Source organism: Motacilla alba, chromosome Z (assembly GCF_015832195.1).
Source record: "Motacilla alba alba isolate MOTALB_02 chromosome Z, Motacilla_alba_V1.0_pri, whole genome shotgun sequence".
Lineage (NCBI taxonomy): Eukaryota > Metazoa > Chordata > Aves > Passeriformes > Motacillidae > Motacilla > Motacilla alba.
In genome coordinates this window covers 20,993,007-21,019,452 of record NC_052046.1, presented here as the reverse complement: position 1 = coordinate 21,019,452, position 26,446 = coordinate 20,993,007, and the positions used below count along the sequence as shown (strand labels likewise).

Here is a 26,446-nt window from a genome sequence, read left to right as displayed (position 1 = left end):
AGTAGAATAATTATCAAAGAAACAGCTAGCCCTATAATCATCACAAAAACAATAAACAAAAAGGGATTACTCTTGCATCATTTCCTGGCACCTGTTTGGCTTCTTCTGTTGGAATGCCTAAAAGGATAAAATCCAATGGTAGGCCGTCATTACCATTTGAACTGTTTGCAGACTTCCAACCCAAGCAGGAGGAACTCATCCAATCTCAAACATCCAGAGGCAATAATACAGCAAGTGTGTGCATGAGGGGAAGAATACATAAGGCTACCTGGATATTTCACGTCATGCTGCTTTATAGAGATTTAGAAGCTACACAAGTCTCTGAACAAGAGACATCAGTTACAAAATCAAACAAAAGCAATGAACTCAGTGCAAACATAATGTTACTTGAAACTGTGACATTGAGTCACATAACACTTGAAACTGTGACATTGAGTCACATAACCTTAAGCCTCAAACAAAAGACTCAGGATGTGCTGTAACTACAGCTGTAAGCACCGACGAGTTTCCAATAGCAGAAACCTACCACCACATAGTTTGCATGAAACAACCTAAGAAAATAAACTGGGATATTTGGAGAAGCTCAAGTAATCATGCACCAGAACTGCAGAAATCTAGAGACAAGGGGCTAATGTGTTTGTCTCAAACACCAGTAGCAGGGTGGCTGTGGCACCAGCCAAGGACTGCTGGCAATAACATGCTGTGAGAAAGAACAAGATGTGACTGCACAAGGGGCCATACGGAGGCAGGACAGCACTTTTCTGGGACAAAGGTCTTTGATCTACCTCCTGGAGATGAGCACAGCTCAGTACAGCCCAGAGAAATGAGGGGAAGAAGCAGGCATGGACTGTATGAAGGCAACAAGACCACAAAAGACCCAAAGCCCTCTGACCCATTTCCAAAAGAACCTGGAAGAATAGACTGTGAGTAGTAAGTAATTTGCATAGAAAGCGTGACACACCCCCAGGGCAGGGAAAGCTTATCTATTAATCAGGAAAGCTTATCTATTAATCAGTACCCTGATCTAAACCAAGGAACTGACCCCAGGACATGCCATCAGCTAAACTGATGCTGAAGCCAGGACTGGTCATCTCTTTCCTTCTTTCCTTCCTTTCTCCCCCTCTTTGATTCATCTCTCTCTCTTCCCTTACACCCTACCCCTTGATCCAAAATCCAGGGTCCTGTGCTTATATAAGAGGCCAGTGTAGTAACATACCAATTTTCAACCCAAGTGTGTAATTTACTAATAAAACTTCATAAGCTTTTGTGGATCATCTGACTTCTCATTCCTTTCAACCAATGAGTATCTACAAATCTGGGGTGCTCCCTTCCCCCTAAGGGTGCAACGTCACAAAGACCTCAGCTAGTTCAGTTCACCACTTTTTTAGCTGGTTTGCAGAAGTGGTAACAGGTGCTTTAGATGACTAGTGGTTACTTACCCTCAAGGTTAAAATACCTAATGAAGTCTTATTTAGTCTCTAGCAAATTATATCAATCACATCAGACTGAGTGTCAATATGTTTCTCTAACCAAAAAACTACAGCACTCAGTTTCACCAAGAGAGTACTTGGGGGACCTATTTTATGTATCTTTCCTGTTCATACTCTTTCTAAATTAAAACCCAAGTGCTACTAGAAATGCTTGCCAGCTAGACTGCCAGTCTGACCCAGAGCAGCTGTTCCAATCACTGCACTCCAGGGGCTGCTCACAACTAAGGGGGCAAGTCCTTCTCATTTCATGAAGTATTTAATTTCCAACTTACCGGTGGCTTTAGCCTACAGAGGGTAAAAACAAGGACAGACAGCCCAAGAAAAACAATGAAAGACTGTCTGAGCAGTCAGGGACTACGTTAGGAAAACTAAGGCATTGGGAAAATTAAATCTGGCCAAGGGCATCAAGGGCAACTAGAAAAGTTTCCACAAGACGGCTTCTTTGTCATACAGAAGGAATTGGACAAACTTCAGAAGCAGATCCACAAGAACCTCAAAGTTCAACGAGGCCAAATGCAAGGTGCTGCACTTGGGTTGGACCAATCCCAGACATAAACACAGACTGGGAGGCAAACTCAGTGAGAGCAGCCCTGTCAAGAAGGACTTTAGGGTTCTTCTGGATAAAAAGCTGGACAACATAGTGTGCTCAAAGCCCAGAAAGCCAACTGTGTCCTGGTCTGTTCCAAAACAGCAGCCAAAGGAGGTGATTCTGCCCCTCTTCTCTGCCCTTGTAACACCCCACCAGAAGTACTGTCTCCAGTACAAGAAATTCCTTACCATAAGGGTGATGAAGCTCTGTAACAGATTGCCCAGAGAAGATGCGGATGCCCCATCCTTGGAAGTGTCCAGAGAAGGAGGATGCGAACTTGATGATCTTTAAGGTTCCTTCCTTATAAAAGGAAGGTGATTTCTATTATTTCTACATGCACGGGGGTGATAGAAGGAAGACTACAAAAATGCGGCTCCCCTCCAAAGGAAATGGGAGTTCTGGCTACCTGGGACATGGAGAGGACCAATGCACTCAATACTCTTTTTTTGTCTCAGTCTTCACCAGCAAGTTCTCCAGCCACCTCACCAGAGCTGCAGAAGACAAAGGCAGGGAGTGGAAGAATAAAGAACTAATTATCTGCTGAAGCAGAAGAAAGAAGCAGAAGAAAGAAGCAGAAGAAAGAAGCAGAAGAAAGAAGCAGAAGAAAGAAGCAGAAGAAAGAAGCAGAAGGAGGAGGAGAAGGAGGAGGAGAAGGAGGAGGAGAAGGAGGAGGAGAAGGAGGAGGAGAAGGAGGAGGAGAAGGAGGAGGAGAAGGAGGAGGAGAAGGAGGAGGAGAAGGAGGAGGAGAAGGAGGAGGAGAAGGAGGAGGAGAAGGAGACCTGTTTTTTTACCATCTAAGTGAACAAGAAGGTTCACAAGTCCATGGGACCGGATAAGGTACATACATAGATACTGAAGGAATTGACAAAGGAAGTAGGTAAGCCGCTACCTATCATACTTGAGAAGTTGTGGAAGTTCTTATGACTGGAAAAAGGACACATAACCACAATTTTTTAAAAGGAAAATAAAACCCCATAGAATTTACAAGTCAGTCAGGTCTCACCTCACTGCTCATAAAGATCATTTAGCAGATCCTCCTGAAAACTCTGTTAAGGCACATAGAAAACAAGGAGGTGATTTGTGACATCCAGCATGTCTTCACTAAGGGGAAGTCATGTCTGACAAATGTGGCTGCCTTCTGCAATGGGGCTACAGTTCACCTCAAATCCTCAGGATTCTTTCAATTGGTTTTAGAGGTCAACTTGGAAAGAATACTGATGGACCCAGAACACATGGCAAACTTTCACAAAACAGATCAGGATGTAGGATTATACTTCAGTACCATGAATGAGGCCCAAGCAGTTTTTACTTTCTCCAAACTGTTTAAGGAAACAAAAACAAAACCAACAAACAAACAACCCCCCCAAACCCAAAACAAAAACCAACCAACAACAATAATAACCAGAACAAAAACAAACAAACAAAAGGTAAGAGAGAGAGAGTAAGAGAGAGAGAGAGAGAGAATGGGTAAACCACAACATGGTCTTCATTTCAGGAAGGGTTGGAAATAAGTATCTTAAAAACTGCTTGCTTCAGAGGCATTTGAGGAAGCCTTTAACCTTTGATAACCATCCTCCATTTGAAATACTAGAAACAGTAAAAACAGCATAATATTTCTTTAAATAACTCCACGAGAGTACTGCAGAATCCAGATTGTCTGTGCTTGCCCTTAAACTTCTATTCATATTCAGCAGGAAAGTATATTTAGCTAAAAAGACTTTAGACTGATCAAAATCATCCATATTAGAGACTCATCTTAAGCAGAAAGAGATCCCATCGTGAACCACTAAAATCAGTCTAGTAAACCAAGAACAATTTTACGGCAAGAAGATCAGTTGTTTTTTTTGCCCTTTGGAATGGGGATGAGGAAGATGAAGCATTACAAAGACTGAAAAAGAGCAACTGTATTCACCATTGGTATCACTGTACAAGAAGACTTTGCCTGTCAAAGGATATCCATAACCAGATTTTTTTTTTTTAAGTATCAGGGGAGAACATGAAGATGGGCATAATCATTTCATACGCAATGATAATAAGTAAGTTTAACTGTCAGTGTTTACTCGCAAGACTCTAGTTCACAACCTGCCACATTGGAGGGAAATGTGTGCCTTACAGTGAGCTAGCTTGAACAAACAAAACAACATATGATTTTGATTGAGGAAACAAAAGATAAACACAGCTTAAAAAATATTTATCTCTAGACAGTATATCTTTTGAAATTAAACATATTTTGCACAAAGCAGAAAGGCCTGTAGACCACAGACAGCTTAGTCCATCTCAGATTTCCAGACTGGGGAACAAGGAAGGATAAGAGAGAAGGACCAAGGAGATGCAAAGGATCCAGAGAACACTCTCAAAAACAAATTCATCTTGCTTTTCCTGGAAGCAGATGCTGTCATCCTGTCCCACTGTTTCTCACTGTTTCAGTATCTGAAACAAAGACATTTAGAGAGAAGCAAAGAAACACGGAACTGTCTCATTGACAGAAATCTAGCAAGTTTCAGGGAGCAGAACTACTTTCTATTGAATTGGGGTGGTCAAGTCTAAGATGTTAATAACAAAACGTTACCTCAAGCAGCATGAGACTGACCTGCTTGAGGATTTGTTACCTCCTAGTATCAATGCTGTCAGAGCTGCTGACAACCAGAATCCTTTAATGCAGGAAGATGACAGCCGATAGCACATTCTAAGCAGGCACACAAAGGTTCACATTTGCTTCCAGAATGCCCCAAAATAATCTGCTGGTGTACTGCAGGTGACATGCAGTTGAAAGTGTTTTGCCAAGGGCTAAGGGTATGCTTACCAACATATGGAATGCAAAAGGCACTATGACAGGTCTCTGGACTGGCTAACTTGCTATATTACTTATATCTTAATTTAAAGAGTTTCACTGTTTTGCCAGATCATCTACAGCTCTATTACAGGTCTTTTTAATTATCTTAAAACTTAATGGACTGCCTAGAGTGCAATAAGGTGAAATTTTGTTATTTTCCATATCACAATGGCACCTTTGCACAAGACAGTTATGGAAACACATTCATACCTGTGTACACACAAATAAGTCAGAGCTGATGGATTTTGTGGTTGACTACTTTTCCTTGGGAAAGCTGGTCAAAAAAGGCTCTCCAAGTCATAAATGAAGACTGCACCTGTGACCTCAGTTTTTTTAAAGGCAGCATTTCCACCTCTGTGGATATAGCTACAAAAACCTTATCTAAGTATTCTGAGTGGAAATTGTGGTTTTGCAATAAAACAGACATACCTAGACGTAGGAAAATTGTCAGGTGTTCAAAACTCCCTTTTATAACAGTGCAGATAGTGCAGAAATGACCACTATGCTGGCATTTAATCTCACCAGTGAAAAGCTGCTATAATACATATGCACCAGATTGGAGGAATTTTAGATCTCATCAAACTGCAAGAATCACACATTCACTTATGAATCAAGATGCCTGTTTCCCAAAGCATAAGCCTCAGCTCATATGCTCTGAAAAGTTATTCAATAATGTAAAGAACAAAATACCATGTTGTTATTAAACATCAACAGTTAGATCTACAACATCCTCAGAAGGCATACCTGTTGCAGCTAAGAATCACATTGTGACTTGTATTTGCCTTTAAACCCCATTACTCTCCAGAGGAGCAGTAAGATATAGCACTATTTTACTTTCTTTCCCAAACACTGAAAACTGCAGGATGATGGAGGTTCTTAGGCACCTCTCCAGATCATGTGGTCCAACCTACCACATCAGAGCAAGCCAACATGCTGCAAAGTCAAACTCTGCTTTTGAGTTAAGGTCAATATCAATTTGTAAAAAAGAAAGCAAATCAGTTGGATTATCTGGAAACATTTCCAGGGGAGAAAGCTGAGACTTAGTGATTTTTGTTAACTGTGGAGGTACATGTTTCTGCGCCTCCACTCTTGCAAAATTGTCTAGTCAATGTAATTGCTATCTTAGGTAGTCATTTTCCAAGTCTTACTAAAGCAACTGAATAATCCTCATATTGATTCAATCATACATGAATGCATAATATAAAATGTTCCAGTCCACATTAAAAAAAAGGTATCAAGTAAACCTCTTTGCAGAACCAAGACAGCTTATATCAATATATTCTGCTTTACAGGAAAGTAGGGTTGGTTTTCACAGACTTATAATTTATTAAAATCTATAAACGAAGGTTGTTTTCCAGAATGGTGAATGTGAGGGGGATTAAACTGTTACTGTATGCTGTTCCTAATCATTCTGCTTAAGGCATTACTAATGTCTACTGTTTCTGTTACTTGATGCCATCACATTAGCTCAAGTAACAAGAAACTGAGACAGAAATGAAAACACAGAAAACAGAAACAATACTGGTTTTCTACTCCCAACTTAATGCTAAAAATTAAGAATTTTAGGAAGGCTTTAAAACATTACGATTCATGGCATCCTTAAACACTGTACTCATTTAACATACACCTGTCTTAACACCGAATAAACAAGTTTAGTGATCTCTTCATAACAACTTGATTCTTCCCTTTGAAGTATACAATATAGCAGTAGCTGACCTTAATAAAAAAACTGACCAAAAAAACCCCCCACGCACAACAGAAAACTACCGGAGGTGGTAGACGACTTATCTTGGCCTCACAGATCATTGTTAGGGACAAAACCAACATATTTCAGAATAGAAACAATCTGTACACTCTGTGCAGCGTCACAATTCTTTACCAAACCATTTTTCTAAAAGTGACACTTGTGCTAGCTCAGCAACTAAAAGTGAGCAGCTGTGCCAAGCTACATACTGAGGTCCCATTAACCCTGAAGAAGCTCCGTTGTTAGTGGTAACAGACAGAATCCAACTGATTTAATATAGGAATTAAAAAGAAAAAAATAATTTTTTTCAAGCTTCAACTTTCACACAAGCCTCAGCCATTTCAAAGATTTCCACTGTTACTATAGAATTAACATTAACTTTTGAGAGAACTGAACATATCTATGTGACATCAGAAGGCAAATTAGCACCACAATGTGACACAAGCACTCAGTATAACAAGAGAGACTTCAAATCCAAGAGAAAACTATTTAGATCTGGTGCCCTCACCCTATGCTCCTATGTGGCCCTGCTCCTCTTCATCCTGCACCCCTTCATTCTTTAGTTTCCCATCAGCACAGGGATCCCAGACAGTGAGCGCTCCAGAAGGTCAAAGGTTTTTCAGTCCTATTGTTGTTAGCCCCAGCAAATGTGGTCAAAACTCAACCTCTTTTCACTGCAGAACAAGAGAGACTGATGAGGGGAAAGATGAGGAATGCGGAAAATTTGGAAAACAAATGACTAAGAGAATAAGAATACATAAAACAGAATATACCAATGGAATCAGTAGTAATATTTACAACTAAAACCACAAAACTCAGTCATATATACACACTAAACAACACCAGAATGTATACCACTGTTTCTAGAGACATACTTGATCAAACTTAAGTAGGTGGTTCACTTGTATTATGCTATTATCATGATCCTAATTTCTTTTTGCCTACTGCCATTCATCAGATAAACACATTTTCCTCCCCCACTTCATCACACCCGTATCTTTTATTAGATATTGAAATACTTTAGGAAGGGACATATCTAATTTTATTGTGCAGTACTTCAGAAATACGGCACCAAGTCTTATAGAGACCATAGGCATGTATAAAATGCTGGTGGCAGCCAACACACAACACTCAGCACTTGTCTAAATATTGCCTTAAGTAGATGGCTCACTAACAGATAACACATTAGCTACTTAATATGAGGAAAAAAGAAGTGATGTAGATACCAAACAAGCTTGTGCAAGCATGAGAAAAAGCGCAGGGAATAAAAACCTGTATACTCAATTATCCAAAAACATGTGAAACTTAATCAAATAAATCCTAGGATAAGTCCTCCATCTGAATGAACCCAAGATTGTCACAGACAGTGTATTCTTGTCCTGAAAGACAATCAACCTAAGGTTCAAGTCCTCTTGCATAACATTTTGAGTATAGGTTTTCAGCACTGCAGATGAACAACCTATTGCTTACACCCCAACAGTAAGACCAATAAAGATGGTATATTTCTTTCCATTTAAAACCTAGGCAGTCGGATAGACATTTGATACACAGGCGGATACTCCGCCAGTTATGACACAGCTTATGCACAAAACCAATCCCTAGAGCTGTTTCAAACCAATAAAATACAGATGATCATGACAGAATTTAAACTACAAATTTTACCAATTCTGAGAATGTTTGTGGCATTACATGTTTGAATTAATCTTGTGCCTGCGGCCTTTCATGACTCCTGGTTGGTCCAGGAGGTACTGCAACACAGTTTGAATCATTAAACAGCTGAGGCTTTATACTAGAAATTATCAAATTATGCATAAAATACAGAATTCTTAAAAGTAATAAGACCTAAGTCGTCTTAATATGTTATGAAATTTATATTAGGAATTGGATGAATCTTTTACATTTCACATCCTTCAGAAACATAATTTTATATCATAATGGAGATTTCATATTTAAATAGTCTCAAAAAGAGAAGAAACTAACAGCAAACAGTTGCTGGTTTATATAATTGTATACTTAATTATAGATCTCACACCACTGGCCAAGACATTATTAGGGTATGCTAATTCTTGAGTTCTCTTTCCTTTCAGGGCAGAGGTGAGCAGGGCTAGCCAAGTAACACTTAAAGCTATTTTTAGATGTCATTTCCCCCCAACATTTGTACAGGCATAACTTTCCAATTAACAATTGCTATTATGAACCTTTTACTTCCTTCTGCATTTATTTTGTTCCTCACTCCTTTACAAAATTGAATTAGGAGACATCACTGGCCAGTTTGATTATAAATACAATCAGCAACCCAACAACATGCTTGCAAAATTCTAAATATTCATAGCCATGAAGGAAATTAACTTCAGCTGTGCTCTTAATATGTGAAGTGAAACAAAAATATTTGTGTTTTATTGCTTGTCTGAGTGGGTTTAAATTAAAAAAAGAACCATCAGATACTTATTACAGCTTCAAGTGTCAATTATTGCACATGCCAACTTGAAAGTCATTGTTGTCTATAAACAGTAACAGAGACACCAGGAGGAATAATACATTTCTATATCGAAAACAAAAATTATATAGTCGAACAGCAACAATGAAGAATCAGAGATATGAATTTTTAAAAACACACTGATCTAAAGCAGGGATATACCCTGAAGGCAAATGTCCAGTATCAAAACTTTTTTGAAAGCTCTGGACAATTGAACAGGCATCTTCCTGGAAGCTGGCATTTCCTGTTTGAATTGATATTAAATTTTTAACTAACTACAACAGCTACTAATTATGCCTAAACATATAAAACATCAAACCAGTAAGTATTTTTACCCTACTACACTTCACACAGGCATGCACCATCTGTCACTGAGGTATGATCTGTAACTCTGTGGCATTATCACATTACTCTCAAAAAGACTAATGCTACTGCCTAATCTCATGGTTTGAGCCAATTTCTAAACACTAAGCCTTGGCTTGCTGTCAGATCTCACCACCTGCCCCAGAACCAATGATGGAGCACAACTGTAACTTTTTATCATATAATTTAAAGCTGCCCAACCCCTTTGTTGCAGCTAATTTACACTATGCAAATACTGTTACAGGTGATTTTGTTTCACAGATGAAAAGAAGCTACAGAATCCCCCTGGATTTTTGCTATATAACAGGATAACAATCCTCCTCTAACACACAAAACAATCCAGGCCCATAAGCTACCTGAACTAAAAGGCAAACAGATCATTAAGGTAATAAAAAATTTCTGTTATTTGAAATAGCAGAGCTGCAAAGTAATTAATCCCCAGCTCACAATATAATTTAAGGAAATTAATATGCTGAATTTAATTGATTGGAAAATAGTCCTAGTTGTTCCTGCCTAAAAAAAAAAAAATCTCTGTGGACTGAACTTGAAGTAACTAATGATGACATGGCTTCTCAACCTGAAAAAAACAAACACATAATTGTTACTTAAAAATCATGTGTTGCCAGCAGTCTCTGGAAAGGAGCAGGATAAGAGTTTGTTATATTCCCTGCAATAATGAGATTGCAGTGAGGGTTGTTTCGTCTCAGTTCTTACCCTTTTTTATTAAGTTTAATTTATGCCAACACAGCATCACATACAGAAATGGCTGTTTGTGTGCAGTCTGCAGTATCATTTACTGATAGAAGCACTACCAAAATGCATGCCCTGAAATGCATTTGAAGATTATATCCATACATCTTCCAAAATCCTTTTTGCTGTAGTTGCCCATTCCAGTTCAAAAGGTCTCCCAGTAATAAGTGAAATGCATTATTAGATCTGACAGCCAAACAGTGGAGGTTCTTAGGGTTTCTGGCTTCTACATACTGGTCCATTCTCAGTGCTGAGTAAAGACAAAAACAATCAGATATGAGTTTTAAAAACAACCCAACATCTGTTTCATCTAAAATTAAGATTTTTCTGGATCTTCCAGATCTTCAACAAGCTAGTACAAGATCTGGGCAAATCAGTTAAGTCTGTTTTTAAAAATTTTCTAGCAATAAAGCAAGTCACCTGTTTATGTGCAGATTACTGGATTCTAATTTCTAGGAGAAAAACTGCATTAGATGAACCTCTATGCAATATTCGGTCTAACAATAAGACACAGTAACTAAAAAAGAGAATAAAATCAACCCTTTCCAACGGGTTCATTCCTAACATGCCAGTCAGCTCTGTTAACAGCTGAAAAAGCACTAGAATATTCTCTAGTATGGAAAAAAACTCAGTACTGAAGATCAATAGTGTGATTAATGGACTTATTTCATTCTAGATACCAGCTTGCATTTTAATACCATTAAGGGTTTAGAACTTAGACTTAAAATGATGGACAAAATTACTCAACAGTTTTAATGTATGTGCTCTATGACAACACACATAGTCCAGTTTTCCCATAAAAATACAGAAATGAAAAAAATAATGCACATGAAATTTTTCTTTTCTGATGTTAAAAATAGTAAGAGACTGGGTAGAGAATAAACATTAACAGTATGGCACATAAAAACAGAGACCAGAATGAGAATTAGCAGTGTTATTAGCACCTCATTTAAAAAGAAACATTTTCAACAGCTTTGATTAGACTAGCAGACCAGCATCTAAATCTGGCATAGCAAATACTGAGAGACAGAGCTTAACCAATTTATTTAACACCTACTCCCTAGTTCAAGACTAATGAGCCTTAAACTTAAATCTTACTAGATGTAAAAATGCCTGGGTCATCACACCCTACAGACACCAAATCTTTATCTCCTATGGTTACTGTTTGCTTTAAATGCATGTGAAGAAAACTACAGTTCACATGCTTGAAAATGAGGAGTCTTGACCCGAAGTCAAATTTTGACTCTTTCAGAGGTATGGGAATAAAAAGGAAAATAAGGAAAAGAGAAATATCAAAATATAAAAAAAGGGAAAAGAAAATATCAAAAAGGGAAAAGATATTTCCTATCAGTCTAAGACTTCTCAGAGACCTAGTACAGGTCTACAGGTGATCCAGGGACAAAGTCCTCAATAACGGTGAGAGCCCCTAAACATCAGATCTCTTGCTTCCTTGGTCAGCCCATTCCTTTCCATTCTCCTGCTATTTCTTCCATTTCAACATGTTTTTTTTCATACCCCAAGTTGCTTCCCCTGCCTTTCTAATACTAGTGTCCCTGGCATGCTTCCATCTCAAAGAATTTTCTAGATGATAAGCACAGCTGGTGATTGTCTACTTACATTCAATCCATATGAAACCAAACATAAACTCAACCATCAGCAACAATGTTTTTATCACATGCTTTGCTTACTTCTGGAAATCACCAGAACCATGTCCATTACTCTGACCCACAACTCTCCTTGCTTTTTCATACTTTGAATCCCTGTAGTCACATCTGTCCCCAGCCCCAAACACCCAAAACAAAACCTTAACCCTCCGCAAAATTACACTTAGTACAAAAATAATTTCTAGGACACTGCTTAATTGTATTGTTGGTTTAAGTACTCCTATTTTGCCCCTTTTCCTTTGAAGATATAAGCAGCTTATTTCTCGTATTTTTCAAACTATTTTCTCAAATTTTCAAACTATTCAAAATTAAAAGGGAGACTCCTCAATCAATAAAGTTAGCTTCTACCACCATCTATCTAGTCTCCTGTGTTATAAGATATGGTCTGGGGGTATTCTATTTCCCATCTGTTTGAGGTGGGGCAGTTATCATCTGTTAATTGGGCAGTTTTCTTTATCTCTCCCACAACCAATCCTCTCTCCAGAGAGGTATCTTCTGATAATGGGCCACTGAGTCTCACTGCATGACTGATAAAATTACATCATCCTGCTGTGAGATGCTCTGCCCAGGGGGAGAAGCCAAGCATTCCTACCTGGACATAAAAAAATCTGGTATTTGGAACACCATAGGAAGCCTTTTCCCACTGGATTCCCAGAGGAGCAGCTGTCTTCTCCATTGGATTCCCAGAGGAAGACCAGGCCCATCTACACCACCACTGGACCTTCTGAGAAAAACTCCACCCTTCTACAGACAGGATCACTCCTCCAACAGAACCACACCTGCCACTGCAGGAGGACTGCAGCCACCATTGAATGGGAGTGCTACCAACACTCTGAACCACCCTACTGACTCTGTCAGTATTTTTTTTTTTAATTTGTACTATTACATTTGTATTTTTTAGTTTTCCTAGTAAAGAACTGTTATTCCTATTCCCATATCTTTGTCTGAGAGCCCCTTAATTTCAAAATTATAATAATTTGGAGGGAGGAGGCTTCACATTTTTCATTTCAAGCAAGACTCCTGCCTTCCTTAGCAGACACCTATCTTTTCAAACCAAGACACCCAGCTTCACCAATTTTTCAAAGCAACTCTTGACAACATTCTCACATAGATATATAAAATGTATTCACTGTGTATTCCTTTGTATTTTCCCCGTTTCTTGCCTTCACAACAATGCTTATAAATAAAAAATAAAAACCCAACACCTACCAGGCTGCTGTTGTGCAAATACTACAGCTCATCAAACTAAATAGTGTTTACCATCACCATCCCCCACATCATTTGTTCCTCTATTGAGCTAATTAATCATAACCTGTTCTCAAGGACAATCCACCTGTTGTCTATCCCACACTTGTGTTGAATCATGAGAGGCAATTCCAGTTTGTTACTGAAATTCCTTTAGATTACAAAAAGGGTAATCATAATGCTTTGGGAAATAATTGATTTTACCCATCATGAACGAAAATTCACAATGAAAATGCACTACCTATGTTACACCTATACAAATACATGCATAAAAACCAAATAGTACAGCTATGCTGGTAAAAACATTTAGGCTTTCTAAAAAGAAAATTTAAAGCAGACATATCTACCTGGTCTGTTTCTTTACTGTTCTATAGTAAGCAAAAATACAAATTAAGTTTAATAAAAAACATAAAATCAAGAGAAGAAATACTTTGAGTTCTGATTATTTTATTCAGGTAGAAGAATAAGCCCACAATTGTACAGTGAGAGGCAGGAGTCAAGAAGGTAAGTTTTTTCCCTTTGTGCTCCAATTAGGTCAGCTACAGAATCTTAGAGTGGCTGGTGCTGGAAGGGACCTTAAAGATCATTAGTTCCAACCATTTTCCACAGGCAAAGGCACTTTCCACTAGATCAGGTTGCTCAAAGCCTGATCTAGTCTGGGATGGGTCCTTCCCAGATCCTTTGGGCAACCTGTTTCAGTGCCTCACAATCCTCACAGGAAAGAATTTCTTTCTAATACCCAATTTAAACCTACCCTCTCCTCTTTCAGTTTAAGACACTCCCCCTTGTCCTATCACCACACACTCTTGAATAAAGTCCGCTTCCCTCTTTCTTGTAGGCACCCTCCAGATACTGAAAGGTCCTGTAAGATTTCTCTAGAGCCTTCTCTCTTCCAGGCGGAAGAACTTAAGCTCTCTCAGCCTGTCTTCGCAGAAGAGGTACCTTAGCCCTCCCATCATTTTCATGGCCCTACATGAAACAGACTTACTACAAAAGGCCCAAACTTTCAGAAAGTTTGACTTCTGGATTCGAGGGGAGTTATTATTCCAAAATAAATCACAACATTTGTAACTGTGAATAGAGATTCAGAATAACCTCGGAATACTTTTTACTTGAAGTCTGCATTTCAGCACAAAAAGTAAGGGAGGATTGAAGCAAAAACCATATAAACATCTAAACTGAGCAAGAACATTCTCTTGGTTGAATTTTACATGGCTTGGTATTAGCAAAAAGACCAGAGGGGCTTCTCCACCTAGCCTCAGAGAGTCAAATCAAGCAGATTTTTATCCTCAAACAGCAGCAGTTAAATGCAAAAGACAAGCAGTGCTCCTTTCTCACTTAGACAACTGGTTCAAGGGGTAGAGAAAGAGAACACAAGAGTAAAACAAGAGTTTTCCATTATATTCTAGGGAAAATATTAATCTGCTACCACAAAGCCAGAAATAACCTAACTTATTACAGGATTACAGTCAAACAATTTTCCAACTGATCCAAAAATTTATAATGTGAACCATTTGTCTGTTGATCATCAAGTTCTTCTCAACTTTCGTAACTACAAAACCCTCCTATTCTGCCAAGCAAATTAAACGTACCTGTTAAATTTATTAAAAGGAAGTATATTTTGGTGTATTTTATCACATTCTCACTCACTTTATTGGTTCTAACATTAGCCTCCTAGATATCTTGGGTAGACCCCCTTCATCCTTTATTTTCTGAAGTTTCTGACCCACAATTCATTGCTATAGCTTTTTCCCCCTCCATGTATTTAACAGATGCACACTTCTCACCACCATATTAGCCTGTTTTAGATTCAATGTTTTCTAAGCATCTAGTAAAACATCCTTTAACTGATTTCCCTTCAAAACTGAGTAGAAAAGGAATTTCTATACAGATGATTTCACTGAATGGCTTCCATGTGATCTTTATAAAAAGGAACAAATAAATGCTGCTGATTGAACTTCATATTTGTTACGTACAATCAAAGTCAATTCACAGTCATTTATACTTTATCAAAAACAAGGTTTTAAATACATGACTGGTTATTTGGATCCTTTCAATAATAGGTGTGACTCCAAATCTTTTAGAATTACTTCTAAAAATACAGCATCCATCATCTTTTAAATGAACATTTTAGTATTAGTAGTACAAGACCACCTGCACACAAAATTAAGTTTCCTGTACTTAGGGAGTTAGTCATTCTGTATGTGACTGCAATTAGATAGTCCATACCAAGCTATTTCTGTTGTGGCCACAGAGAAAACCAATTGGTAAGTGTTATTTTTCAGTTATCATCAAAATAGAATTGTCCTTTTTCTTCACTTTGCCCTTCCTAAAGGGAAGGGCAGCAGCTATTTTAACCATCAAACACAACACTTTTTCTACCATGGGTCAGCAACACTATGCAGATCAACCATAAGTGTTTTCTTTTCTCCTTCAAACTGAGTGTCCAACACTTTTTTCTTAATAAATGGTCTTAGAATTATTCATCAGTCTTTCACGAGCAATATTTCCAGTATCTTGAATTTGTAGTGGGTATTTTTCTTTCTGCACATATTTTAATAGATATTTTACTTGCCTCTTCTCTGTAACTGATGTTTACTTCAAGTCATTTTTATTTGAAGAAAATCTATCATCTCTTTTCACCCTAAAATCAAGCTGCCAATTCATAACAGGAAAACCCACTCCTTTTACATCACTTACCTAGTCAGCTAGCTCACTCTTATCATCTTTGTCCTCATTCACATATCAATAGAAGTGTCAGAAGACCACTTGGACCTGCAGAAACACTATGCCTTTTGTCATTTATACAAAAATGACAGTCTGTCTGTCTTGGATGGCTAGAAGTCTTCACAGATATGTAATCTGTAGTATAATATCATCACGGCAATATAGCATTCCAAAACACACAGCACGTCTCATGCTACTCCTTCCCTACAAATCAAAGCAACTCATTCTTTTTGCTTTCTGTGTACAAGGCTTCTTGACTGAACTTGATGCAGATTGGCTAGCTTCAAATTTACCTGGTCTTATTTAGTGAAATCCAGTATTTCTCATCCTGATGTGGAATTCTGTAAGACATTTAATCTGTACAGCTCTCCACACCACTGCTGTATGATCCCCCTGACACAGCAAAAATACAGGAAGAAAATTGTAATTTTTATATAAGCTTGTGCAATTAAATTTGTAAATGCATACAATTCTTCATATCAAGACAAGAATTTTGGCAGAAAAATAAACTATGGCACATCGATTACAACTACCCACAGCTGCTTATCACTGAAAGTAAGCAATTCTATCAGGCATTTCTGTTTCACCATGACCTCTTCCCACTAGGAGGAAAATATACTTTCATATTATAATGTATACAACTGGACTAAGAAAAAAATATCCTGGGGTTAGTGGGGGAAGGAAGAAACAGAAGAAAAGGAGGAAATTGCCAGAGAAGTCTGTGAATGACACAGAAGTAATATCTTAACTGAAGAAACAGGCACTGGCATTCAAAGACAAATGCTGAAAGCAAGTTAATTTGCCTACATTAGCTAGCACTTGATTCCATCTCCATGGAATAATGCAGATGGAAAAGAAGACGAGAGAGGGAAAAGGAAGCCAGAATGTGCTATGCTATTTAAATACTTTAGAAGAATTCTCTGCAGACTTCCCCTCTGACATCATCACACATTTGTGACACTGTTTAAGAAGTTTTTTTATTTGCTAGCTACTAAATTAATGAACAAGATTCAAGAACTGCTTACGTAATGCAAACATGAGTACCTCAACATCTAGCCTTCGCATAGAATTAAACAAAGTTGCCTCTATGGAGACAGGATGTTTTCCTTACAATACCCGATTCTGGCCATGTGACAGCCAGCTTGTTTAGAATCTCTTAGCAGTGCACACATTTTAAGACACAAACTAACTGCTATTCCTTGTGTGTCCTGAATGAAAAAAAAAAAAAAAAACAACATTCAACAAACAGGCCAGAATATGTTAATAGAAGTGCCTATGGGTCTGAGAATCATTTCAGTTACTGAGACAGCTAGTCCATAACCTCACCTACACTACAGGGAATATCAGGCTCACAGAACAATGAGTTCCCCAAGTACATTGCCAAGATAAAATATATCTCATGCTGTCTAGTTTAACCTTCACAGCTGAAACACCTGAGATATGTTTGAGCAGGCATTTCACACCAGAACTCGTCAAATATTACTAGGAAGGGGGTGAATTAAGGCAGTATTTATTGCTACAAGGAGAAATGAATCAGCAAGTCAAGAGGGTTCACAGATTAAATATGCAAACCAGAGCTTATGTAAGAATCTTGGAACACATCCAAAATAAAGAAGTCACAAGAATACTGAAGGGATAGGATACAGGGTATCCTTTTTAGTCAACGCAATTTTCTTTATTCAGGTGGAAGTCTTGATAGCAAGACAATGAAATAGGAATGTTCTTAACTAACTGTAATTACAGAGCTTCAAAATTGCATTCTTAAATAAAGCATTGTCAGATGACCAAATACACTCCAAATACATTGAAAAACAAGCTGCTATACACTATAAGAGTGAAGATTTCAGAGTCTTGTCAAATTCACTGGTGAGGTGATTACAAAAAGTTAAAGAAATACAAGAACTCTGACAACTTTTAGTGTTATGTTTCTTTCATGTACTTTGGCTATTCTCAAATAAAAACTTGTTTATGGTTTCTATTTCTATGTCATATTTCAGTACCTGTAAACACATGTTGATACATTATGTTCACATTACACCTAAGCATTTAATATTGTGCTCACTATGAATTTAGCAGCTTGACAAATACAGCGACATTTCCAGAAACCTACTTGTTACAAAAAGCTTTTGAGAAGTTGGAGAACACATACCAAACTGGCATTAAAAAGCCTCTATCCCAGATGATCACAAAACATGAAGAACATTTATTAGATTTTTGTAACGCCTACTGTAAATTTTTCATTACAACACGCTTTACAATTCAGCTATCAAAGATATGTGTGTAGTCACAAGCTTATCAAAAAGTATTTGCTTCATGACCCTGTTCTTTTTAGCAGGTTGCAATTTCCTTCCCCCAGTAAAGATTCATTAATCGAAGCTGCTAATGAATCAACTGTTAGGAGTAAAAAGGGGACTGGACTTAAGAGCAAGCTACTGCAAAGCAAGAAACAAACTCTAGATTTAAGCATACCACTTGAATCACCTCAGTAATACTGAAGTGTTTCTAAGTAAAAACAAGTAGATTCACAATGAAACTAGGATTATAAAACAATGTTCCGATTTAACATAAAATTATTAGCAACATTTAAACATGTGTATTTGCCTATTATCTTACACATATTTAATGTTACTGAGCAATATTAGTAGCATAAAAAAAGAAAGAACCTCTTCTAAATCCAAGCTGTGCACTGCTGCCTGAACTCTTCCACTTTGTAGTTAGCTTGGCAGTAGCAGCTTATTAGAAGTCCCAGCCTATCCAAATGATAAAATCGTTTCTCTTTTGTGACAATTTTTTCCACAATATCACTCTCTAGTCAGAGAGCTATGCAAGAAATCTACAAAGTTTAACAGAGAAAAACTGTACTTCTTAAAATTCTATAAACAAGGATGTAGAGAAACAATTTTGAAGCTGAAGCCCTCACACAGAATATCAACTTCTTTATATATATATATATATATATGTGTATATATCTAGGATTTTCCTCTCTAAAACAGAATATGCTCCTCAAAAATCTAACTTTTTCATTAAAATCCACTCTTTCCCAATGAACTAATTTTCAAGAAAAAGTTCCCACACCTGGTACTGTCTTTTCATGATTTTACCTAATTTAATTACCACGACTTCCAAGCACATAATTTCAGCAATTATTAAGCATTTAAAACATTATTTTTGCCATTAAAATATCTCCCCTCTCAAAAGTCAAACATCTTCTGTGGCTAGTTACACATATTTGTGGGTGCATTTTAACTATATTCTTGAATCAGAGCAAAAGATGGTGAGAGCAGAATAAAAAAAAAATGCATTTGCTCAATGGTCTTTATGAGGACTAAGACAGTATACTATCCTACTCCAGTATACACTGTGATCTATCAAAGATTTTTGTGGCACTTCAACTAGGGACAAAAACTGGACAATAAAAAAAAGCCCCACATCATTCTAGTCAGTTTTTCCCTATTCTGCTATGACCCCTTTCTGAGTATCTATGTGCATCTGCTAATAAATAATGCGAAGAAAAATAAGTTTAAAAAAAATCCTTTCAGTCTTAGCCCACTCTAAACATACCACTAGCAAGTATACAGAACCACAACAGTATAAGCATGCAATTGAAAAAAAAAAAAAAAAAGCTGACTCCCTCAAAACAAAAAAACCCAAAAAAACCCAACCCAAATCACTCTAACCTTTCTCTAGATAGAACAACAGTATCTATGTTAGCTTATGTAGGGCAGGAATACTTGTTTGAAAATAGTTTCATTTTTTGCATAAAGCTATCTGAATAAATTACCATAAAATGGGTTATGAATTCAAAGTAAGCAAATAATCCAGAAAAATGGAGCAGAAGCAATGGAAGTCAGTCTATACAAGTGCTCACACAGAGCTGTACCAACTTTAAAATACAAACAGACCATGCTCTGTGACCCAAGTGCAAGAGAGAGTACCAATACAGTGAATGCCCCCAGCACCGATTGAGAGAAAACAAACAATTCACATTTCTTACGCATCATCCCTACAAGCTACTGTAATACAAATTCAGCAGTTAAAAATTTGTCATTCTTACATGTGAGGGGGAGAAGATATTAATAGCACAATTTAAGAGTGTAACTGAAACAATTAAGTGTGCCAAAACATTTAGTTCCCCTTATCTCCTTTAACATATGTGGACAGCCACCTACCCAAATCACTCCACCACTGCCAACTTACACCATAGGAGCCTGAATTAGCTGCTTGCTGGGGACCACAGATTCACCAGGATGTCGAACAGTTTATTAAACCATCCACATGGATCTGTGAAAGAGAATTAAGAAGTGTTTTCAAAATGATGGGTGTAAGCTGCCTTGCACAAAACTACCACAGTTTCAAATCCTCTCATTTACTTCGTTCCATAACAGAAACAATCACAGATAACACATAAGCAGCAATACGTAGCTTTACCACAACAACCACCATTTTATCAACATTAATTTTTGTTCTTTGTCAAATCTGAGCATAATGCAATCAGCAAAAGCAGTGTGTCAAAACACAGAAAAGGTAAAACTGATTATGATCTCCTCCTTCTATGGCAGCCAAAACTGAAACATATACACTACTAGCAAGCTAGAGTTCAGAACATCTCCCTGTTATTTGTATGAATGGAGTCAATTATCAGATTAACAAAATGTAACCAAAACCAACAAGCGGTTATGTGCAGGACCTGGGCTGAATGACTTCCTCTTTAAAGTTCTGGTGAATCTCGAGCATGTTCTCTGAAAGAGAATCTACACATACCACCCACACAGACAAAAAAGCTCCCACAGCCCTCATGGGGAAATAAAACTCACTGCTACAAATGAGTCTTTTAAAAAGCTTCAATTATTTTAACTGGACCTGCCAGCTGCCTTTCATTTAGCCTAACATCATGTTTTACTGAGGGTCTGCAGCCACAGCTATTGGCAAGAGTGGAGACAGTTGCTTACAAGTAGCTGGATCTATTTCTCAGAAGCTAACTCTGCCTGGTGAGCTTTTGTGGAATATTGCCATACACTCTGAATGTTGAGAATACTAAGTTTTCATATGTGGTCCTGGCTAGTAGGCCAGAATAATGCAGTAAATCTAAGATGCATGTCAAACACACCCACGGCCCCATCTTGGTGACATTTGTTGAAGACAGCTCAAATACATTGCCAAAATACAAAAGAATGGTTTCTCATCTGTTTTTTAAACAGCTAATACATCTCACCCAAAAGAAAAAGGTGTAATAAATGTAGGTTTCTATGTTGATAAATGAAATCCTTCCTGAAAGAAGCTATTCTTCAGGAGATCAGATCCTGATTCTTAGTATATAGTCACAAAACCGAGTTTCATGATTCCTGGACTTTTGTGATTCCTAAAGGTTCTATGATAAGCAGCAGCAACAGAATTGCCAAGAATACAAGTGCTTCTGCCACTGCCAGAACACTGTGAGATTGAACAAACCACGAAGCATCCATAGTAATACAGCTGTTTAACAGATCTTAGCTACCTTTTCCAAAACATTGGTTTTATCAGCTCCCCAGAGTGCCATGGACACCCCAACTAGAAACTATGAAGGATGCCACAGTTGATGACTGCACTGCTACTTTCCTGGCTTTCCCAGGAATAAAAAAATTGGGCTGCCGTCCCTTAAAGCAGTGGCTCTGAATTTTCCTTCTAAATTTCTCCTACTGCATTCCCACCTATAACCAAAATTCTTACATGGCTGAAAATACAAATGTACGTATCACATTATATCAAGTTTATATCTAGCCAGCAACTCCCTTCATACACACCCTGTTTAGGAATTGATGGTCTGTGATGTAAAGCCTGGAACAGCTTTCTTAGTTCTTAACTAAGGAGAGCTGACTAACTTCCCTCTGTCTTGTCTTGTGATGTTCCAGAGAAGATTCAGTTATATTTGAGATACAAGTGGCATCTTTATAGATACAGAACAGACTGTTGAATATACTGTCTCTTCCAGATTACCTATTCAAGCTTGTGACTACCTGGCATCCATGATACAAGTGCTCAGTAGTGATGTAGACTTCAGAAGTTAATAGTTGAAGAGGAGTAAGACTCATCATTAGAAGAAAGACCTTTGACACTTCTCCTAATGCCAGTATACCCCACAACAGGGTAACTTAGAAAGTAGAACTAAGGCTATGGTCTACTTCTGGCTTTTTATTACCAGAGACTTGTAATTTTTAATTAAAACACGCTACCTAATTAGTTTAATTAACAAGGCAATCCAACTCAAACCCTTGAAGGGCAGGTCACTACAGGAAGAGGGACCCATATTACATCTGAGTTATAAACCCATTTCAGAACAGTTATGAACAGCTAGAACTTTTCAGAACTAGACAGATTTTGTGCTGTTGAATACCTAAATCACCCCTTGCAGATAATATGTTGGAGCTTTCGTGGCTGCAAAGACAATTAGGAGAAGAATCAATTTGGATTTTACTCCACTATCACACTTGTGAAAACCATGCTGCATTTAAAAAATAAATATCACTTAAAAAAAACAGAACTATTTTTTCCATTTTACTGTATCTAGTCCCCTGTTACTGTTACTCCATTTTTTTCAATATATGACATGAATGATCAGAGTCTGCTTATCTACAAGAAATTTTGTTGAAGTCCAGTGAAAATTTAGATGTGGTTAGTACTGCTATCAAGTACTTCAGAGTTTGCAAGAATGTATCCTAGAGCCTGTGCTAAAATGACTGGTAATATTACATTATAAACCAAGGCTATCTATCACTTTGGCTAAGCTTACCCAAGTATCAGATGGAACATCACAATGGACACTACTTTCATTTTCACATGGAGCCAAGAAGCATCATCACACCACTATCTTAGTAATATAAGAGCAACTAATGGTAGCAGTGAGTAACGGAAAAGATAGCTTAATGCAACAAAATTAAATTAGAAATATTCAACTAATTGAGTTTTAATATAGTAAAAAAGATTAGCTGAGATATTTATTAAGTCAGTTCTACTGCATCAGTAGATCTATGTATAAAATCTAACATTCTGATTTCACAATGAACAGGAAAAAAAATCATTTAGTACCACAGGATTCTTCCCCTCCATTTTCTTTATCTACCACGACAAATTTTAAAATGCTATTTAGATTTTTTTAGCATATTTAGCTGACTCCAAAGTGCCAAATAAGAAAAATAGGAAATTATGAATATACAGGCATAATTACTAACAGTGCACATACAAAATCAATACTTTAGCAATTACATTAATGCAGTTGGTCATGAACTGAAAAAAAGTCTTCTCAGTTGCTTTCTGAAAGGAAGAAAATACTTCATATATTTTTTCCATTAACAAACAGAACACTGAACAAACAGAGGATTCATATAATTACAGGTAACATATAAAAATTAGTTAGCCTATATTACAAGAAGTTGTTTAGATATGTATTTATTCTACTTTTAAAAAACCAGCAATAAGTGCTTAAACACACTTGACTACTATTGTGAAAGCGTTAAAGGATAATCTGGTTATTAGAAGCCATGTGATTGGCAGGAGAGGGCATCAACTAGCAGATACTTTGTGAGCTGAAGCACTTGATGTTGAGCAGCTGACTGATTAGTACGCAACATTAACACTTAAATTCTACATTGGATCCTAAGGTCTTCTCTAGATCAATGATTCAAGGGGAAGGGTAGGAAGAAACTCATTCCAGCTGTACATAATAACTTCACTAAGCTCAGCTTCACTACTGGCTATTATTCCAGCATGCAAGACTCACTGTTCAATATTCGAGTGTCAGGACTGATACCAGAAAACAGATGATCACAGCAGAGAGAGAACAAGTAATTTTTATGGGTCTTTATATATTCTCCCCCGCAACCACTGCTTATTTCAAGATACAGAGATATAAATACAGGCACATACACTCAGAAAGCAGTGTTCAACTTGCATTCTAATCACATAGCAGAACAAATGTAAAAATACATAGTTATCTTTCACAGACCTTTTCTGCCCAGCATTTTAACATATGCCAGATGCACTGACACTAAACGTCAGACCCTCAAAATCTGACTCTCCCCCAAAAGCCCAAAACTGCAGCATCAAAAAAAGGAAAAAAAAAAACCCAACTTTGTGTTTTACATGGAAAAAATGCAGGAGAAAGGTAACTCTAAAAACAGTAAAAGTGAATGCAGTTGATAATATTTCAGTCACACATTCCCTTAGAGGGGGAGGGATTAATGCAAACATGAAACTGTACAAAAAGAAATATATACTTGCCCTCGGATTCAATTTCAATTTACCACACTCCAGATTCTTATTACAGATAGACTCTCAAAAATTAAATAACAAGTGAAGGAAACACAAAAAAGGTGCAACTTTTTCCATGCTCATCTGCAAGGTCAACAGACACCTCAGTATCTTAATAACTAACTAAACTATGAAAGCTTGTAAGAAAAAAAATCCTAGTATACTTTCAATCTGGGGGTGTGGGAAGGAAACAAAACTACCAACCTTTGCATCACATTTTCAAATTCCAGTCCCAGAGAAATTAATACCATTATACTAGTTACTCCTAAGTATGCAGAAGACCATCATTTAGAAACGACCTTAAGGAAGAATTCAGTATCTCCAAATCCTGCACAGCTTAATCCCTGTACTACATAATTTGAAAGAAAAAGCCTAATACATAAGTTATCTTCCCAATTACAATGTTCAAGAACTTAATATATTCTGAGCTTTTTTTTCCATCTTTGAACCCCAGGAAAATAAATTATCTTACAGCAAACAGTATTTCCCCTGAAATGCTACATCACATACTTATCAATCAACCAGAATGTAAGGCGTTGCTTTACAGATTGAAGAGCAGGACGTACAAATAGACAACTGCTGGCATGAGAAATAGCTTGACTGCTTAAGGATGTGTTGAGAACTATCCATTTGACACCTCAGGATTCCAGTAAGCAGGCAGTGTACAGCTAAGCTATCAGAAGTAATTGCTACTAACACTGGTGCGCCTGGAGAAGGAAAAAGTCCTCACAACTCAAATGTTTTTCATGTGATGACTCTAAGAAGTGCATTGCAGGGAGCAATTTAAGCTAAGATAACAAGAAATACATTTTAAACTCACGAGTGCTTTAACAGATCACTGCACTCTAGTCTCACCAGAGAAGCAGACATAAGCACAGTATCAGTCTTAAAAAGTGGGTAACAGCACAAATACCAGCTCTTTCTGTTTCACTTCATCCCAATGAATGGCACTTCCTCTCTGATATAGGGGCTTGGCCCTTCTAGAAACAGGAGGGAAAGATCAGAAGTCACCTTGCAATTCATGAGTGCAATACAGTCAAGTGAGGCCACTATACATGGCTCCTCATTACAGACACACAGCACCTCCACACCCAGCTAGCAATCATCCTAGAAGATTTGAGAATGATGAAGCTAAATGTCCTCTCTTCTGCCCCCTAAATTATCTTGCACTTTCAATCCCTCCATGAATAAAGGTGATTCTATCCTCCCCATCTGAAATTGAAAAAGTAAAATACCGTAAAGGCAATGCACACTCTTAAGTGACAGACATTTCCAAGTCCATCATTTTGTCATAATACATAACATATGAACTTGTTTACTAACCATACCAACTGCCCATCACCTGTCCATTCTCCACTCACACTAGCCTTGCGGTCTAATCTAAAGGCATAGTATGCCACATTCAAATGCTGTTGGCCAACATATTTCAATCAAGAGATTCTTCTAGATAAGGAAAAACATAATGGCACCAGAAATCCCAATGAACTAAAGAGGCTAGATATATAAGTCTCAAAAGCAAGTGCTCTGAAATGTAGCTTTCAGGAGAAAAGGTCTTCACTGTTTCTTCTCCTTTTCATGATTAGTCCCACTCCTGCAGCAATTAAAAACCATTTTACAGAGAAACATTCCCAGCCTACTGTCTCAAGTCTAGAAGTCAATCTGCCTATGGCAAGAAAAAGTAAGAGAGATGGGAGGTGGTAGACTATAAATCTGCTGAAAAGAAGATAAAACTGGGTAAGCATCCCAGTTTTCAACTGCGCTTTTGAATTTCATATACATATTATCAAGAATCAAATCACTGATGACAAATGGCAACATTCGTATTTATCGTCGGTAAGTGGAAGACCAAAACAGCAACTGGAACTCAAAACACAAGTCAACCTCTATTATGCAAAATTCAAACTACAGCCTGCTGAAGCAAGAGTAATCCCTGCTTTTCCCTCACACCTGCCTTTTATTAAAGCTAGGGTTTCATAATCACACTGTAAGTCTAATCAGCAACTGATCCAAAAAGCCTAAACCTGCAAGATATTGAGGAGAATTTCTTTTCATTTAGATCAGTTTGCTCAACAACTCACTGGCCTTCAGTAGTATGTCTCCACCTTCAACATCTTGTCTTCACTTTCAATACCTTGTCTTCCTTCTAATGCAAAGAACCACATTGGAAGCAAAGAAGAAGTGTGCAAAGCAGATGCAGCAGAATGTAAGATTAGACATTTAGCCACGGGCTTTATAAATTAAAACTCCTTTAAAGTAAAGGTGATAACTTCATTATTACTGGT

At 37.5% G+C, this 26,446-nt stretch overlaps 1 protein-coding gene across 18 annotated transcripts in view; it reads right to left on the bottom strand.

The window, feature by feature from the left end:
• ERBIN (erbb2 interacting protein) overlaps positions 1-26,446 on the bottom strand; it is a 118,715-nt gene that overhangs the window by 78,751 nt on the left and 13,518 nt on the right. For 5 of the 18 annotated variants that reach the window (XM_038123736.1, XM_038123748.1, XM_038123751.1 and 2 more), the window contains exon 1: positions 12,532-12,555. The exons of 2 other annotated variants lie outside the window; for them this stretch is intronic. Coding sequence is in view for 1 of the 16 variants with exons in the window: in XM_038123739.1 (XP_037979667.1) it covers positions 2,268-2,270 (3 nt within the window). In the remaining 15 variants the exon portion in view is untranslated. Of the gene's footprint in view, positions 1-2,267; positions 2,617-7,164; positions 7,331-12,531; positions 12,556-20,050; positions 20,163-26,446 lie in introns of those variants that run through there. 11 more of the 18 variants (XM_038123737.1, XM_038123749.1, XM_038123756.1 and 8 more) reach the window with 6 other exon arrangements.